Here is a 17,917-nt window from a genome sequence, read left to right on the forward strand (position 1 = left end):
CTCTTTAAGAAATTTAGGTATTACATGACAGGAAAGCAGGCTATTTGTTGAAATATCAGTTTAAGGCCAATTAGCCAAATGATCAATTTGTTGAATGACTAATTTGCCAAGTTTGCTAAATTAAATGAATGCAGTTTAACATAAATATTTAGCAGCTTGAACAAGACTATTTGATTTTGGTTACTGATGGTGAAATATATAGAAAAACTATACACACATTTTTCATATTACAATATGTAATATTCATAATGTCATATTATATATGGATATGTGTATATATTATGTACATATACACATATATAAATGTATGTTTGTATATATATTTGTACATACTTACATATATAGCTAACTCGTTACAAGGCTAGGTGTACAGGAAGTAAAAATATCTGGAAGGGACCATTTTAATCTAGAAGGGACCATGTGGTTAGTACAAGTTAAGTAGAAAAATGAAATAAAACACAATAGGAATAACCACCTTATATATTATGCCATTTGCTGGTGGATGCCATTTGCTGGTGGATACACTCGAAGAATTTTGTGAAAATATCTTAAAAATATTAAAAGTTTGGCAAAACAGAAATCAACATAAAAAGGTCTCTAATCACTTTATTGATATATCCAAAACTTAAGAAAAGTTTTCCTTTTTGTTATAAACAATATAGATCCTTTCTTTAAAGAAAGTCTACCTATTTCAATGATTCCTGATTAGAAATCACAACTTCAGTACATGTCTGTGACAAGATTTTTCACGTACTTCTTATTTCATAATCTTTTTTGAATGACATTTTCTACTTTTTTAATACTAAAAGAATCATAAATATTCTTTTTAGTATCATTTAGCTTATGTCTTATATTCAATTTAAACTTATACATTTAAAAGCATGTGCAAAAATCAGGATTTTGAATAAAACTTTATTCACTTTTTAGTGAAGTCATCTAAAATTTAATTTAGATTAATTTAACTTTAATTTGAAAGCACCAGAAATAAATCAAAATTAACCAAAAAATTCCATATAGAAATTCCCACATTAATTTTTATTTTGGTTATTGATATATATACTTCTACGTATTTCACAGCTAATAACCTAAAGTGAATATTTTTGTTAAAGCTGCTTATTATTGCTCTACAACATTGCAATCTTTAAATTTAGGGAATTTGGCAAATAATTAGCAAATTGGCATTCAATTAGCTGATTTTCTGCTAAGTGGTCTGCTTCTAGATAGCAGAGTTCGGGAAGGGTGAAAAAAAACCCTGCAGGTATACCAATTTCCAAAAGAAGATGGAAAAGAAAAATATTAGAAGTGACTGGAGAAGCAGGAAGAAACCCAAGGTTATTAGGAGGAATGGCATTTCAAGAAAGATGTTGACAGTGTCACATGCTACAGAGTTCCAAAAGAAGTAAGGAAGGTCAGGGTACCTTTGCTGGCACTGCTTTCAGTAGACTGGTGACAGTTCGTTTGCACAAAATTATAAGACGACTATAATTAACTAAATCTAACAAAAAAAATTTAACCCCAATGAGATAGATACAACTTCTGAAGAGCAAGGACTTAATTTTATTTATTTCACTGATTTTAAGGTCTCTCTTCTATTTCTTCTCTCTTCCCGCCCAACTAGAGTTGTCAGACTTAGTAAATAAAAATACAGAATGCCGAATTAAATACGAATTTCAGATAAATAATGAATAGTTTTTAGTATTAGGATGTCCTAAGCATTGCAAGCCTTCGCTAGAAGTCTGCCGAATAGAGGGCCCGTGGCGGGCATAAGAGCCCTGGCTCTAGAGTCGCTCGGCTTGAGTCCTCGCTGTACACTTAGGTATACGGCCTCGGGCAAGTTACTTAACCTTCGCCTCAGTCTACGGCTTGTAACGAGAGGGATCATAATAATAGTAATAGTCCTTTTGGAACTATTGTGGGTTGACGTCTCTAAGGCGCGTGTTTGGGGACGTGCCCAGAGACCAATAAACCTTGGTATGATTGTCAATTAAAGGGAGAGCACGAACTTATATGAATGGGAAGGGGGAAACTGCGTGGGGTTTGCGTATTAGGTGGTCTTTGAGGCTCACCTGGGGATGATTAATAACCAAGGCAGACAAGCAGAGGAAATTGTACAGGTCCAGAAACGGCCGGGGGAGTAGGGGGAGGGAAGAAGACGAGAGAATGGAAGGAAGGGAGGAAGGAAGGGGGTGAGAGGAGGGGAAGGACGGGAGGGAGGACAGAAAAGGCGAGATTGTCGGAAAACTTGCCTGTTGACCTCTCTTGCCAAGAAAAAGTGGGGCTCTTACACCTGCGGAGGCAGCCGTGGGGCGTTAGCAACCAGCTCTGAGTCCACGTGGAGTTTCGACGGTTACCGACGGGCCGGGACGGGCTGCGTTCCCGGGTGAAGGGGGGGTGCGTCTGCGCGCAAAGCCAGGGGGCGCCCGGGCTGGCGGGGGCGGGGCGGCCCTGGGGCGGCAGAGTCCGCCTGCGCGCGTGGGACGCGGCGGGCGCGCCAGCCAGCAGAGCCTGGGCGCTGGCGGCGGCTGCGAGCGAGCGGTGGGCGTAGGCTCTGCGGAACTGGCGCCGCGATGGGACACCTGTGGCTCTCGGGGACGTGGGGCCTCTGGGGTCTGCTCCTGTGCGTCGCAGACCCCCGCACAGGTAACCCAGTTGGGGCGCCAGGGAGGCAAGCCGGAGAGGTCCCTGTAGACGCAACCCCCGCTGCCGGGGTCGCGGGAGAGGCGGCACCGTCTGGCACTAGCCCTGGAACGAGGCTGAGCGTGCGGCTGCATGGCGATCCTGGGGACTAGGTTAAGCTCTTGCCACGAGGGTTGCTGCTTGAATTATGGAACCTCACCCCCTCCATCCCTGCTGACTCAGTTGAAAAAGAGACGGAAATTCGGCTGGGACTTGGGGACGCAACCCAACTCCTCCCTTTTCTCACTCTTCTTGGGTCCCTTCCCCATTGAAGGGAGGACAGGGTCTCCCAGTAAGATAGGAATGGGTCTTTGTGGCGGGTGTCAGTCATTTCCAAGGGCAGCTGCCCTGGGCCTTCAAAGTAATACCCAAGAGAGGGCTGGGAAGAGACTGATAAGATAAGAAATTGGAGTTGTCGGTAGAGATAACGGGGAGGATGAACCTGAGATAGGTGAGGAACAGCGCTTCTCCGAGATAGGATCCAGCTCCCTCTCTGGAGTTTCCTACTCTTGGCTGTGGGCTGCTGGAAGTTACAAATGGGCCTGCAGCAGGAGCAGCCTTGGAGCTCTTGGCAAAGACAGACCCAAAGCGCAGAGTCATTGGGTCTGGGGGGTAGTCATCTTTACGCTGGAGAGCTTTTGCTCTTGTAGGTGAAGTCCACACTAAACTTTTCTCAGGCAGGAATGAACTCAATCATAATTTCTTTAACTTTTTCTCATTCATCCGTTTCAAACAATTTAGGTGGCTTTTTTTGGTGTTCCCACTTAAATTTTTCCACCTGTCCTGAGAATTTGTTACTGGATCTAATAATTACCAGATCTGTACAGTTTAAGCAGAAAATAAATCCTTTTAGCCATCATGTAACTTTGAGTTATTTTGAAGCATTAATTTCAGTTCCCCAAAGAAGCTGCTCATTCCCCCCTGTGTTTGCAAGGCGCCTCTTTGTCTAGAAGTGTAGAAGTCCGGCTTTCCCATAGTAGGTCCAGTCTAGCTAATTCATGTTTGCTCTCCCAGATGCAGCAGGAACACCCTTCTTTCAAGAAGCAGTATGGATGAAATGCCCCTTCGTAGTCACGTGGCCCCTGTGCTCTCTTCTGTCACTCTGGGCTGCCTAAGCTGAGCTTTTGGAAAGTTGGGACTGTCACACATTTTTAAATGCCCAGGAACCTAATACTGTTTGTTGAATGAATTAGTGACCTTTATTCCCTGAAGTCTTACTCTGTCTGTCACAGAAAACAATTACTTCTTAAAACACAACATTCCTTTTTTGTACCTAGACTACTCGTTCAATTTACCTGGCTTTGCATTTTTATTTTTTTTATTTTTTTTTTTGTGGTACGCGGGCCTCTCACTGCTGTGGCCTCTCCCGTTGCGGAGCACAGGCTCCGAACGCGCAGGCCCAGCAGTCATGGCTCAACGGGCCCTAGCCGATCCGCGGCACGAACCCGCACTCCCTGCACTGGCAGGCGGACTCTCAACCACTGCGCCACCAGGGAAGCGCTGCATTTCTTATGGGCTTTGATAATGACCTATTTCTCCACAGAGCTATTTCTCCAGCGTTGTCTGCTGCTGTGTGGGCTGATAGCTGTAGTTACGGAACTGCAGCTAGCAGAGCACTACGTGAAATTAAGGGTCTAATAAATGTTTTATAATATGATAGGTAAGAATGATGAAAATGATCATGTATTATTCCTCTTCTTTGTAGCATGTAAGACAGTGCTTTGCATAAAGCCAATGAGTGTTAACTAAGTTAATGACTGAACTCCCTGTCAAGTCACTGGTTAGTAATAGAACCAAAAATAAAACCTAGGTGTATTTACTTTCTGTCTTATAATCTCCATGATGTTTTTCTTACACCATTGTAATTTGTTGTACAAAATTTGATGCTTGAAATGAAGTACTTGATGTTTTTACTTCTATTGTACTTTAATATCTTTCAGATGGCTCTAGAATAATTCCCAAAGTCACAGAAATAATACCCAAATATGGCAGCATAAATGGAGCAACAAGGCTGACTATCAAAGGAGAAGGTATTGTTGCCTTTTTTTTTTTTCACCAAGGTTGAGGTATTTCAAAGACTGTTTCACATTTAGAGATTTACTGTTTTTTAAAACAATCCACTAGAGTTGCTTCTCCATTTGGCCAGAGTAGTGAAACTCTATCCTCTTTGACACCTAACAAAACCCCTGAAAGTCTCTATCAACCTGACCATCTGAATTTGTATCATAATTACTTGCTGAACTCCAAGGTCTGGACTATAATAATTGAATTGAAAGAAACATCTTTAACCCAACTCTGCAGTTACTTACTTTGTTCTTCATGGGTCTAATAACATTTATCTTTATATTAAATATAACATTTGGGGGGGGTTCTGGGAGTAGGATGTTAGTAGGAGGGTATGATAGAGAAATAGAATGGTAATGAATGGAGAAAGACAATTGAAAGCAAAGCTTTGGATCCCTTCCTCTGCCACCCAATCCTTATCATATGCTTCATCAAAACATGGGTTATGTATAACTCTTTCTCCTTCCCTTGTCTTGGGATGAAAACAAAGTAGGCAATTAGGGAATATATTTAATAAGCAACTGTTCCTAGGATTAAATAGAAATATGTGGTTCTTTTAGCCATTAGGCCTTTATGATCTAAATGATAGTAGTAGTATTCAGATGCTTACAAATTTTTGAAGGATGGGAAAGAAAAATTTCTTAAGAATATTAATAAAAACTATTATTTAGTCTTTAAAATAAGAACAGTGAGAAGTTTTTAGAATCAGAAAATTGACAAAGCAAGATATTTAATAATTCTGTCATATGTATTGAAATGTCTTTCAATACTTCTAAGTAAAATTTCTATAGAATTTAATCTCAATGATATACTTGAAATGGTTTGTGCCTCTAAATTGTGAACAATATATTTTGGATTAAAGTGTGTTTTTGTTTTTCTAGAGTTAGACACCTGGAGACAATGTGTTTGTTAAAGACTTTTAAAAATGTCTTTATCCATAGCTCCCTTATATTGTATATTGCTGTTAACATTTGGTTAGATAGTGTGTTTGAAAGCTGTTGGGTTTCTAACAGAGGTTTAAATGACATGAGAGAAATGCCCAAAACAAACAAACAAAAAAAAACAAAGTTGCTCAGCTATTTTCTTCTGCCTCAAGACCTGCCCTTTTCTGATCCAGGAACCATGGCTTGAGTTTAGGTACATAAACTCAGAGCATCCCTAGTTAGAAATAGGAAAAAAAACCCAAACCATTCCATTCTTAAGGCATTTTGGAAGAACATCCTTATTAACCTAGCTATAACGTTTGCTCTTTCGTAGACTTTCTGAGGCTCAGGAGTAATCCTCTTACTTAGGAAGCACAAAGCGTCACAGTGAATTTCTAGTTTTCCCATCAGTTTGTATTTCTGGATGCTTTTGACAGAGAACTATAGAATAGTTAAATCCTGTTTGAATTGCAGATACCTGCACCCCACCCTTATGTGTCTTCCCTCTTCTTGCTTTAACCACACACTATAGGGGACTGAAATTGTGATACCTTATGTCTTTCTAAGAGGCTGAGTCTAAATACTGTTTGGGGGGCCCATGATATATACAGAATGTGTGTAAAGTAATGATAATGAATTTACAAAACACACCAGACCTCCAAAGCTACATGAATGTGGTACTTGAACAAACTTTATTTGGAGGAACTACCTTCGCATCATCCATTAGTGTGCTGTGTCTGACCCATACTCCATGTTTAGAATTGAATACAGAGATAATGTATTAATCACAGAAGAACACTTTCTAAATGGAATTGTAAATGCTAGATCACCTAAATGTTAGTCCTCTATGACTTTAAAATTTTTTATTTTTGTAAAGGCCACGATGAGAAAGTAAAATAAATATGTGGCTTGAGTTCTCTGAAATTCCACCCTCTGAAAGATCTATTGTTAATGTTTTTGTGTATTCAAATGACTTTTGTCTGTTTTCACACCTAATGAAACTTTACAGGCAAAAATTTGCTACTGCATTACTTTGTTCTAAAGGCTATCTTCAGGAGCCAAAGGTAAAATTTTACAATTACGTAAATATTATGTATTATGTATAATTTTACAATTATGCTGCCCAAATAAAAGCATTTTGAGCAGTGGCATATGACCGTGGAAATCATTGTATTTCCTTCTAAGATGACTGATTGGATGAGGAGTGTTATCATTTTGATAAGTTCTGGAGTGTTTCTAACATTATTGTGTTTATTACTTTATAGTCATACCTTGTATTTCTCAATTGTCTTCTTTGATATTTATCTTTGTTAAAAAAATCAGTGAGCTGGAAGGAATAACTTTTTACTTTTGGTTCTTTTTTTCTAGCTATTTCCCTATTACAGTGTCTAGCACATATATTGTTGTTTAACTGAAGTGGTGAGTTATGTAATTTTTGTAATATTATGGAAAGCATATAGACTTTAGTCAGGTCCAACGAGCTTTCAGCTCCAACTTTGCCACTCCCACTAGGGGACTGGGACAAGTTTCTTCTCAAAGCCTCAGCTTCCTTATCAGTGAAATGGGATATTAATTCCTACCTGTTGGGTCTATTGTGAATATTGAAAAGGATGATGTATCTAAGGCACCTATGCATAATATCTGCTTCATAATTTAGAGCTATTTTATATTTATTATTCTTTTACATTTATCTTATACGGATGGTTTCATTCTTTAGAAGTTATGTTCCGTCACACTGCACCATTTTTTCCCATTGTTTTGAATGTTACAGCTTTTAAGTAGGTTTACACACTCTCAACCCTGCTTTTTTTTTTTTTTTTTTTTTTTTTTTTTTTTTTTTTTTTTAATAACCAGAGAAACCCAAAACAGCCTGCATTTGCATTGTACATGGCAACTGCTGGCTTTGACAACACATGCATTTTTTGTGATAGCAGCACAGGCTGCTATCAGGAGACCCAGGTTTGGGTGCCTGGCAAATTCTGTCTCCAGTTTTTCTGCAAAAGGAAAAAAATACATCAACATGTCAGGAATTTCCATCTGAAGCCTCGACCTTTTCTGTTTCCAGCATACACCCACCCCTTCCTGTAATCTTTGTGCTTTGGAGTACTTCCAGAGTTATCTTCTTTATACCCAATTATTTATTTAGAATTATACTTTTAAATTAAAATTATTTTTTAAAGGTGATTCCTTTCTATTGCTTTTTAACTCTTTGGAGCTAGCTACAAAATTAAAAATATTTCTATAGTTTTTTTTTCACTAAAATTTATAATGAGAATATTTATAAATTTATTGATTTGGTTCATATTTTCCTATATATTTTACTCCCAGGAAATATATATATGACATATATATCACATATATATGAGACATATATATGTGTGTGTATATATACATACATACACATATAGTATTAAAACAACTCCGAAGCTAAAAACAATATATATCATCTTTTGTTGGTATTATTTTTTTTAATTGTTTTTTTCTTAGGAATGCTGAAGAACAGATCTGCGTTACCATATCACTGATGTGACATATGCCTAATAGGAAAACAAACACATGTAGCACTTCCTGAGCCACACTACAAGTAAAACTTTCTATTCTTTAGTTAGTTGCCAGCAGCCCTTCTGTGTATTCCAAACTCAACGTGAATGCCAAAGATAAGCAGAAACTGGCAAAAGGAAAGAGTGGTTTTACAAATAGCTTGCTTTTCTGTGTTTTCATGTATCTTTTCACAATTCCATTACAGCAGTAACTGCCTTCCTATATTCAAAACTGCAAACTCAATGTAAATATGTTTCACATGTTAAATTGATATGTTTGTACTTTAGCCTATGCTGAATGAGTCCTGTTCGCTTAAGTTTTAAGCTGAGAAGAATAGAGCAGTGTTTATTAAAATCCCTATCCTTTGTTGAGTTTCTGCTTACTTCTTCTATGTATAAAGAATAGGAGAGGAGCTAAGAACATAGGGTCTGGAGGAAGTTACATTGGATAACTGGAAATAGCTTTGTGATGTGCATTTTTAACTATTATTTTTCTCTGAATATCACAAAGGTGCCAAGCTGGCATCCACAACCTGGGTTTGAATCCTGGTCACCCACTTATTTGTTCTGTGTTCTTTTTTCTCTGGGGCGGGGGGTGTGCGGGCCCCTCACTGCTGCGGCCTCTCCCGTTGCGGAGCACAAGCTCCGGACGCGCAGGCTCAGCGGCCATGGCTCACGGGCCCAGCCGTTCCGCGGCACGCGGGATCTTCCTGGACTGGGGCATGAACCCGTGTCCCCTGCATCAGCAGGCGGACTCTCAACCACTGCGCCACCAGGGAAGCCCTCTGTGTTATTTTTTTAAAAACGATATGAATACTAATAATAACTATTTTGTGACTTATTATATAATAAGGATATATATTAATTGAGCTCTTAACCTGTGAGCCAGGTACCACGTTAAGTACTATATATAAATTCTCATTTAGTCTTCCCGATAATTCCTGCTAAGTAGATTATTATGGTCATTTTCCTGGTGAGGAGACTAAGACTGAGAGAGTTTATGTCTAAAACTAATGCTCAAGTTCATACAGCAAGGAATTCACTGGAGCTGGGATTCCAACCCAGGATGTCAGGGTCCAAATGCCCTTTCCTGTAAACACCGCTGTCACCTAACATGCAGTGTTAACCAGAGCTGTGGCACAGGGCTATGGCATTTGATGAATATTTGGCATAGCGAATCCCTGCTTCCAGTCCTGTGTTAAACCAGGCAATATTCATGTTGTCTCATAGACCTTTGTAGAACAGTGAAAATGTTCAGTAATTTAAAAAGCCGCACCACAAACCTTTGGCAATCCCAGTTCAGCCACTTTAACTAGTAAAGGTTAATGTGAGCACATATTGTAGTGGTGATTGTTTTGTTGAAACATACTTGAAAACTACTGACAATTTAAGGTAAATACCTAATATTTATTTTTTTCTAACAATATTATAAATATGTAGGATTTAAAGAGTTTCGTGTACCTCTCTGGGTTAACCTTTTTTATCTACTGATTTTATTATTGTACTGTGAGACAATGTGATCTGTAGCTAATTAAGTTATGACAGTTACATAGCTTACACATTTACACTAATGACATGGACGCAGATCTTTTAGTGTAAAAGAAAATGTTTCATAATTTCAAAAATATTTTAGTCATCAATATGGCTATACTGGTTTCTTAATCTTAAGAATTTGTGATATTCAGGGGCTTCCCTGGTGGCGCAGTGCTTGAGAATCTGCCTGCTAATGCAGGGGACACGGGTTCGAGCCCTGGTCTGGGAGGATCCCACATGCCGCGGAGCAACTGGGCCCGTGAGCATCAACTACTGAGCCTGCGCGTCTGGAGCCTGTGTTCCGCCACAAGAGAGGCCGAGATAGTGAGAGGCCCGCGCACCGCGATGAAGGGTGGCCCCCGATTGCCACAACTGGAGAAAGCCCTCACACAAAAACGAAGACCCAACACAGCAAAAATAAATAAATTAATTAATAAAAACTCCTGCCCCCAACAGCTTCTTAAAAAAAAGAATTTGTGATATTCAGAGAAAAATAATACGTAAAAATGCACATATTTTTTAGAACTCAGAATTTAGGAATTTTAGATTTTGAAGTAATCTGGGCAAAACATGTTTATTTACTAATTTGACTTTATTCAAAAAATATGTTATAACCTAGACGACTTTGTAGATTCACTGTGCATACTAGAATAATATTAAGTACCTTTTTAACATTTTTATTAGAATACTTAATTTTAGGATTTAATCAGTAGAACATTATCTGATTATCTTACTAATCGGTTTTATTTCTTGGGTTTATTTCAGAATTGAATGTGGTTTCAGCAATATAAAATACTTTAAAAATTATTTTATTGAAGTATAGCTGATTTACAATGTTGTGTTAATTTCTGCTATGCAGCAGAGTGATGCAGTTATACATATATATGTATATATACATTGTTTTTCATATTCTGTTCCATTATGGTTTATCACAGGATATTGAATATAGTTCCCTGTGCTGCACGGTAGGACCTTGTTGTTAAAATACTTTTATGTGGCATAAATATAATTGATGTTTACTTCCAAATCTAGCTTGAATTTTCATATATTTATAGTAAGATTAAAATAATCTTCTGCTCTGTTTCACATCACCCATTTCTCAGTTTCTGTTGGATCATACCCATCAGCATGCAAACATACTATTTCACCCATCTGAAAAAAAGCAAAAGCAAAATCATCAACTGTCCCCTTGGTCCACACACGCCCTTCAGCTACCCCATTTCTCTGCTTCCCTTTACAGTAAAACTCTTTTAAAGGTTACCGGTATTTGTACTCTTTACTTATTTTCCTCCATCTTGAGCCCATGCCAAGCAGTCATTTATACATTGCTCACTGAAACAGCATCTTCACCCCTGCCCCCAGTCTATTCTCACCCTGCCCCATTCTATTTTTGGAGCAGCAGCTTGTGAATCTTGAAAAGTATAAGGTAGATAATACCACTTCTCTGTTTTAAAGCCTCCAATGTTTCCACACTCATAAAAACAATCTAAATGCCTCCATTTCTAATCTCATCTCCTACTGTTTCTCCTGACTCATACTAATGCAACCACACTTGTTAAGTCTTGAACCCACAGACATGCTCCCACCACAGGGGCTTGGAACACCCTGTTCTAACTAAAATGTACTTCCCTTATTCTCATGGCTTTTACTCCTTCTGGAAAGCTTCCATGACCATCTATGACACGTGCCTTCTTGGCATCACCTCTGATATCATAAATGTTGCAAAGTGTTCCCTGGGCTCTTAATTTACTTTCAATGTCAGCCTCCCTGGTAGGCAGAGCTGTGAGTAGTATATATGGTCAGTAACTTTATAAGGAGGAAAAGGTGGTCCAAGCTAAAGATATACATCAGCTCCTGGGCTGTGGCAGATGACTTGACTAGTACAAGACTGGAAAACCAGAAATAAGAAAGCCTTGGAAAGAGACCGGTGAATGCGCTCACGATCGTGAGCATGCAGATCTATAGGTCTCAAGTTAATTTCCACAAGAGAGTATCCCCAACAGAGGAAATGGAACAACTAGGTCGATTGGATGACTTGTTCAGGAGCTTCTCTCCTTGGCCACCTGAGTGCTTGTGCAATGGGCCTCTGAACAGAGGGCCATTGGTGAAGGCTGTGCATGGACCAGCACCAGGGACTCCCTTTCACCAACAGTAAGCTACCTACCGCTCTTGCTGAATACCTGTTCTGTCGGTAGCAGAGACCCACACTGAGCTCTCAATGGGGACTATCCCTCAAGAAGTACACCCAGCCACTCAGTGACAGGTCGACTGCATCACTCTCCTTCCCTCATTGACAAGCAGAGATTCACTGTTTCTGGAACTGACACCTATTCCAGATATGGGTTTTGCCTTCTCTTTCCACTATGCCTCTGCCAGCCTCATCTTCTGAGAGCATATAGAGTCTGAATTACTGCCATGAGATGCCATAAAACAGGGCCTCAGAACAAGGAACATATTTTATAGTGAAAAAGTAGTGATAATGGGCACATGAGCATGACCCCTGTATCACCCTGAAACATGTGGCCTAACAGAATGATGGAACAGCCTACAAAAGGCAAGCCTAAGAACCCAGCTTGGGAGCAGCATCCTGTGGAGTGCCATAGGCACTGAGCCAGTGGCAGATCCATACTGTTGTTTCCCAGCAGATAGAATACATGGAGCTGGGAATGAAGGGTTAACCCCTGTCACTGTCACTCCCAGTGATCCAGAAATTGAATCTGTGCTTTCTGTCCTTGCAATTTTAGGTTCTGCTGGATTCTGGCTCTGAGTTTCCAGATAGAGAATGCTTCTGCCAGGCGTCCCAATATGGGTTCCACTGAACTGAAACTACCACTACTAACCGATCAGTTTGAATTGAGCAAACATAAGTAGTAGACTGGTAGAGATCTTCCATTCTGATGCTTGTGAAGAGTGAGGGTTGCTTTCACCTAATGCAGATAAGGAGCAGTATGTCTGGAATTCACAGTATTCCTGGGGCATCTCTTGGCTTCCGTGTGCAGTGATAACTGTGAATAGGCATAGGTGGCAGCCACAACCAAACACGGGCAAGACAGCTTTGGGCTCAGATCCTCAGGACAAAGGTTAGCATCACTCCATTAGCTGAAGTGCTGGCTAATGGTGAGGGAACTTACAATGGGTGATAGAGAGGGCACATGCATATTAAGTACAGCCTCAGGACCAGTTGTATTACTGTGGCCTGTTGCATGTCCCACTAACCCTCTTGTATTAAATCTTTAGCAGAGCTCTTAGGTGGCCACTGCCTTGCAGACCTGACAATGGATTGTACTTAAAAGTAGGGCCTGAGCATATCTGTATGGTACAAGGAATCAACTGTAGCAGCTGCCTTTCTTACTTAGCCTCACATCCCTGTTCCCACCTCTTATTCTAGCCACAGAGGTGGCAAAAAGTTCCCCATGTACTTTGACTCAATCTGTGCTTCCAGCTCTAGCCTCCAGGTCCCACAGCATGTCTTTGTCCCAGGGTTTCTTTGATGCAGTGACTTGGGACGTTGGAACCCAGATGGCGTATACCTATGTGCAGCCTGAAAGTGCAGGAAAAGTCATTTCCCGCACGGGGAACTGTCAGCTAATGGGACAGGATTTGATGAATAATTGCTTCTCCCCATTGATTCTTTGCTTCTGAGAGGCAGTCTCTATTTTCCTTAAAAGTCTTTTTCAACAAGATTGAACCCCAGCTGTTTTCAGTGGTGTCCAGGTTTTCTTCTCTCTTGTCCCTAAGGGATCACCACCCAAATAAACTATCTACTTGCAAGTCCTTACCTCAGATTTTGCTTTATAGGTACTCAAGGTAAGGACCCCATGTCTTATAAAATCATATTCCCTTTGTCTCCTCTCTCTGTGCCCTTTAGCCTGCTGTTTTCATAGTAGTTATCTCCACTAGACATAGCATCTGGTGGTACACGTTTGTATACTGTCTGTGTCTCCACCCCTCCTCACCCTATTACTGGGATATAAGCCATTTGATTACAATGCAGTTAACAACCTGACAGATAATAGGTTCTCAAGCTTTGCTTTTATGAATAAATTAATTAAAGGCTAATGTTCATGTTTCCAAAGAGGATTACAATCATAGGGGTGAATATGAAATAGATTAACTGCTTACATCAGTACTATTTCTTATTATTTATTCAATGATTCAATATGAAATAAGTGTTGGATCTTTGAAAACAGAGTTCCATTAATAATAATTGAGTGCTTTCATTCTTCCAGGTTTTGCTCAAGCAAACCAGTTTAACTATGGAGTTGATAATGCTGAGTTGGGAAACAGTGTGCAATTAGTTTCCTCTTTCCGATCAATTTCTTGTGATGTAGAAAAAGATTCAAGTCATTCAACTCATATTACATGCTATACTAGGTATGTTTTAAAGTATCTTTAATAAAATCATTTTCATCATATCAGAACCACAGTTATGCATATTAGTATTATAATAGTTTTATCACTCTGGCTATTACAATAATGTTTTTCTGATTATCAGCTATTTTTTTCAGCTATTATCTTTGATTTCATGATGTTTAGACTATTTTATACCTTTATTATATTCAGTTATAATACTCTTTCCACATATTGGCACGATCAAAATATATTCTCTATCCTTTTCCAGGTTATTAGAGCTATTAACATTATTGATCTTTTCTAGAAGATAAATGACCACTATTAAATTGTGATGATGCTCTTCAAAATATCAAAATTGTGCCTTCCTGTCCAGTTTGATTAATTTTGTTCAGAATCTTGACATAGTCATTAAGATTAAAGATGATCATTTTGTAGATTGACATTTCAAGTTCTTTACTATCAGCTCAAATTGATGTTTGTTATTAGCAACTTAGGAGAAAAAAATTAATCATTTTAAATGGCAACTTTCAGTACTGAGACAGATAGCCCATATTTCAGAGGATTCCATCCACATTAAGCTGTTTTTCAGCTTACTTAGGGAGAAACGTTATTAAAACTTTTTAAAAAGTAAAGCATAAAATAACTGTACCGAGATGATATGTTACTATTTTAAATGATTATTATTACATTTGTTTTCCTTTTCAATAAGCACCAGTGCATTAGTCAGAATAAGCATTTGCCTGAGGTCTATAATGTTAGAATTTGCAGTACAGAGTTCAGGATGGAGATCATCTTTCCATAATATAAAATTGAATTTAATTGTACAACAATTAGAATTTCAGACATTTTTTTCAAAAATAACATGTACATTAATGCTATACATTAAATAACAGAGTTTTGCATTCCTTATGTGTTCTTCATTTGCTTTCCAGAGCAATGCCAGAAGATTCCTACACTATTAGAGTCAGTGTGGATGGGGTTCCTATTGCAGAAAATAATATCTGCAAAGGTCACATCAACAGCTGGGCCTGCAGCTTCAATGTACGTGGCATCTCCTCTCTAACTTACGTATAATTGATCGTATGCTTTCTTTCTTGCGGAACTGGGTTTTTATTTTTTAATTTTACAGATTGTTATCTATTTCCACATTAAATAATTTACTAGCATGTAGCTAAGTTTAATTTCACCCACTGTTATCTTCTATAGTAATGGAAGCTCTTTTATCATTTCGTGTTTACCTTTTAAAATTAATTTTATTAATGAATTAAACTTGTATACTTCCAAACTATTTTCTTGTTCATACTATTTTTCCTTTCTCGATTTCTGCTCTTAGTTTGATTTTCCTTTTGCTGTTTTCATCAGACTCACCTTCATTTTAAATAGAGACATAACTCTTTTCCCTTTCTTTGTACTTTCTAATGCAATGAGATAAGATGTGACTGCATGTAGCACAGAGCCATTCAAAATTTAGTTACCCTAAATATAGGTGTTCACTATAATACATTTTCTTCTAAGGACCATCCCATATATTAAAAAAAATTTTATTTATGCTTTAAGTTGTCAATTACCGACTGCTGTAGTGTTCCAATGTAAGATGAAATGCTGAGGAAATTAGTTATGACTTCTGTCCTCAAGAAGCGTCTACGATTCCCAAATATATTGCCAAATATGAATCCCAAATATCTCTGGCTCCCTTCTCTCTCATGAAGCCATCTTTTGTTTCCTAGAATAAAATGCCAAAATGGCTCCAAAGCAACCTAAATTCAACAAATCTCAAACTGGACTTCTTGTATTCCTCCTTAACTCTACTTTTTGTCTGGTATTCCTCACACATCTCAAGCTAGAAACCTGTTACATCCTTGGTTTCTCCCTTTCCTTCATCTTCAGCCCCAAACCATGAGGATCCTACCCTGCAAATTAGCTCTAAAGTTGGTCGTCCCCTTATCTTCTTTCCTGACATGGCCTTGGTTTTGATTCTGGCCTTGTCATTTCTCACCCATTATCACTGTAGCCTGCTGGTCTCTCTGTCCTTCTTCATTACACTGTTCACATGCAACATTCAAGACCATGCATGTTATTATTCCTTTCCCCTGTTCAGTATCCCTCATTTACCCATGATCTGTAGGTTTCCTTTACGGTATCATAGTCTGGAAACAGTTCTGTTTCCAGCAGTGTCTTCTAACATTCTCCCTGACCAAGAACCCATACATCTTACTCATTTCTGCTTAGTGTGTCCTGCTCTTTGCTTAGGACTCGTAAAATTCCCCCAAGTAGAGCTAAGTGATTTCCTCAGTTCTCTAGTGGCTTAGTGCAGGGTTCATATACAGGCTTCATCATTTACTCTGACTTGGTCATAGTGAAACCGTACTTCACGTTTCTTCATTTTCTGTAAAACGGAGATATGTAAAATGGAGATTATCTCATAGCATCTTGTAAAATGGAGGATTAGATGATATAAATAAGGAGATCAGAAAGAACCCAGCACATAGTAATTACTATACAGTGTTTTAATCTATATATTCCATTTATTACTACTTTAGCACCTAGTCCACTGGACAATGATTATGGGGTTTTTTGTTTGTTTTCATTGTGGTTTTTTTTTTTTTTTGCGGTACGCGGGCCTCTCACTGTTGCGGCCTCTCCCGTTGCGGAGCACAGGCTCCGGACACGCAGGCTCAGCGGCCATGGCTCACGGGCCCAGCCACTCCGCGGGATGTGGGATCTTCCCGGACAGGGGCACGAACCCGTGTCCCCTGAATCGGCAGGCGGACTCTCAACCACTGCGCCACCAGGGAAGCCCAATGATTATGTTTTAAAATGTTCTGCGTCAGAGGGTTTTATTCAACCTTATGTCCCTAGAACAGGCATAACATTTAACACTTAGTAGGAGCACAGGTTGTATCCACTGATTGGTGCTCTGTGCTCTTTCTCTGATTAAGACAAAATTAAGAAAAAAATTTAATGCCATGCAATTGAATCTTCTTAAATGATTTTTTCTCTTTTAATAATTTCTAATTTTAGTGGTGTGTGGTCTGAAAATGTGAAATAGAAAATTAAAACTTTTATTTAACAGAGTTATACTTGTACATAATGAAAAGCTGAACTGGTTCTACAAGGTTAATTAAAAGCAAACAGCACTTCCTTGACATGCTCCTCATTCTTAGTCTCCAGAGTCCCCTACTTTCAATAACTTTATATATCTATTGTGATATTTCTAAAAAAGAAACATATTATTTCTAATGTACAAATAATGTTTTATTGTCATATTTCTAAATAATAGGCTTCTTAATTAGAAATATATTTATTGCTATTTCTGAATAAAGTTTAACTATCAATATTATCTATTTATTGATAATTCTTACAATGAAGATGAGAATTTAGCACCTATATTCTTATATCTATTAACTTGTACTGTGTAACACAACTCGCAAGCTTAGCTTCAAACAGCAGTCATTTATATTGCTTATGTAGCCATGGGTCAGCTGTGTGGTTCTTCTGTTCTGGGCAGAGCTAGACTGATCTCTATTGGGCTTGCTTGTGTGTCTGTAGTCAGCTATGCATTAGGTAGGAGTCTTTGCTGCTCTTGGCTAGGTGCTTTCACATTTGGGAGGCCTCAGCTGGAACAACTGAGCTGATTAGGCTTTGTTCTATATAGTGTCTGTACCCTCCAAAAGTAGCCCAGAGTTATTCATATGATGCAGGCAGGGCTCCCTCAGGAGAGAAGTATGCAGGGAGTCTTTAGCCGTAGGCTCAGAAATGTCACGCTCCTTGAACCACATTCTAATGGCCGAAACAAGTTCCAAGGCCAGTCTGTATTCAAGCCTCCAT

General features: G+C 38.8%; 1 protein-coding gene across 1 annotated transcript in view; it reads left to right on the forward strand.

Moving 5' to 3' along the window:
* Positions 1-2,458: 2,458 nt before the first annotated feature.
* The window catches only part of PKHD1L1 (PKHD1 like 1), a 153,143-nt gene continuing 137,684 nt past the window's right edge, over positions 2,459-17,917 (forward strand). The window contains exons 1-4 of the mRNA XM_059042747.2: positions 2,459-2,640; positions 4,617-4,706; positions 13,966-14,110; positions 15,022-15,130. Of these exons, the coding sequence (XP_058898730.1) occupies positions 2,568-2,640; positions 4,617-4,706; positions 13,966-14,110; positions 15,022-15,130 (417 nt within the window). The 5' untranslated portion in view covers positions 2,459-2,567. The remainder of the gene's footprint in view (positions 2,641-4,616; positions 4,707-13,965; positions 14,111-15,021; positions 15,131-17,917) is intronic.

Source organism: Kogia breviceps, chromosome 17 (genome assembly GCF_026419965.1).
Source record: "Kogia breviceps isolate mKogBre1 chromosome 17, mKogBre1 haplotype 1, whole genome shotgun sequence".
Lineage (NCBI taxonomy): Eukaryota > Metazoa > Chordata > Mammalia > Artiodactyla > Physeteridae > Kogia > Kogia breviceps.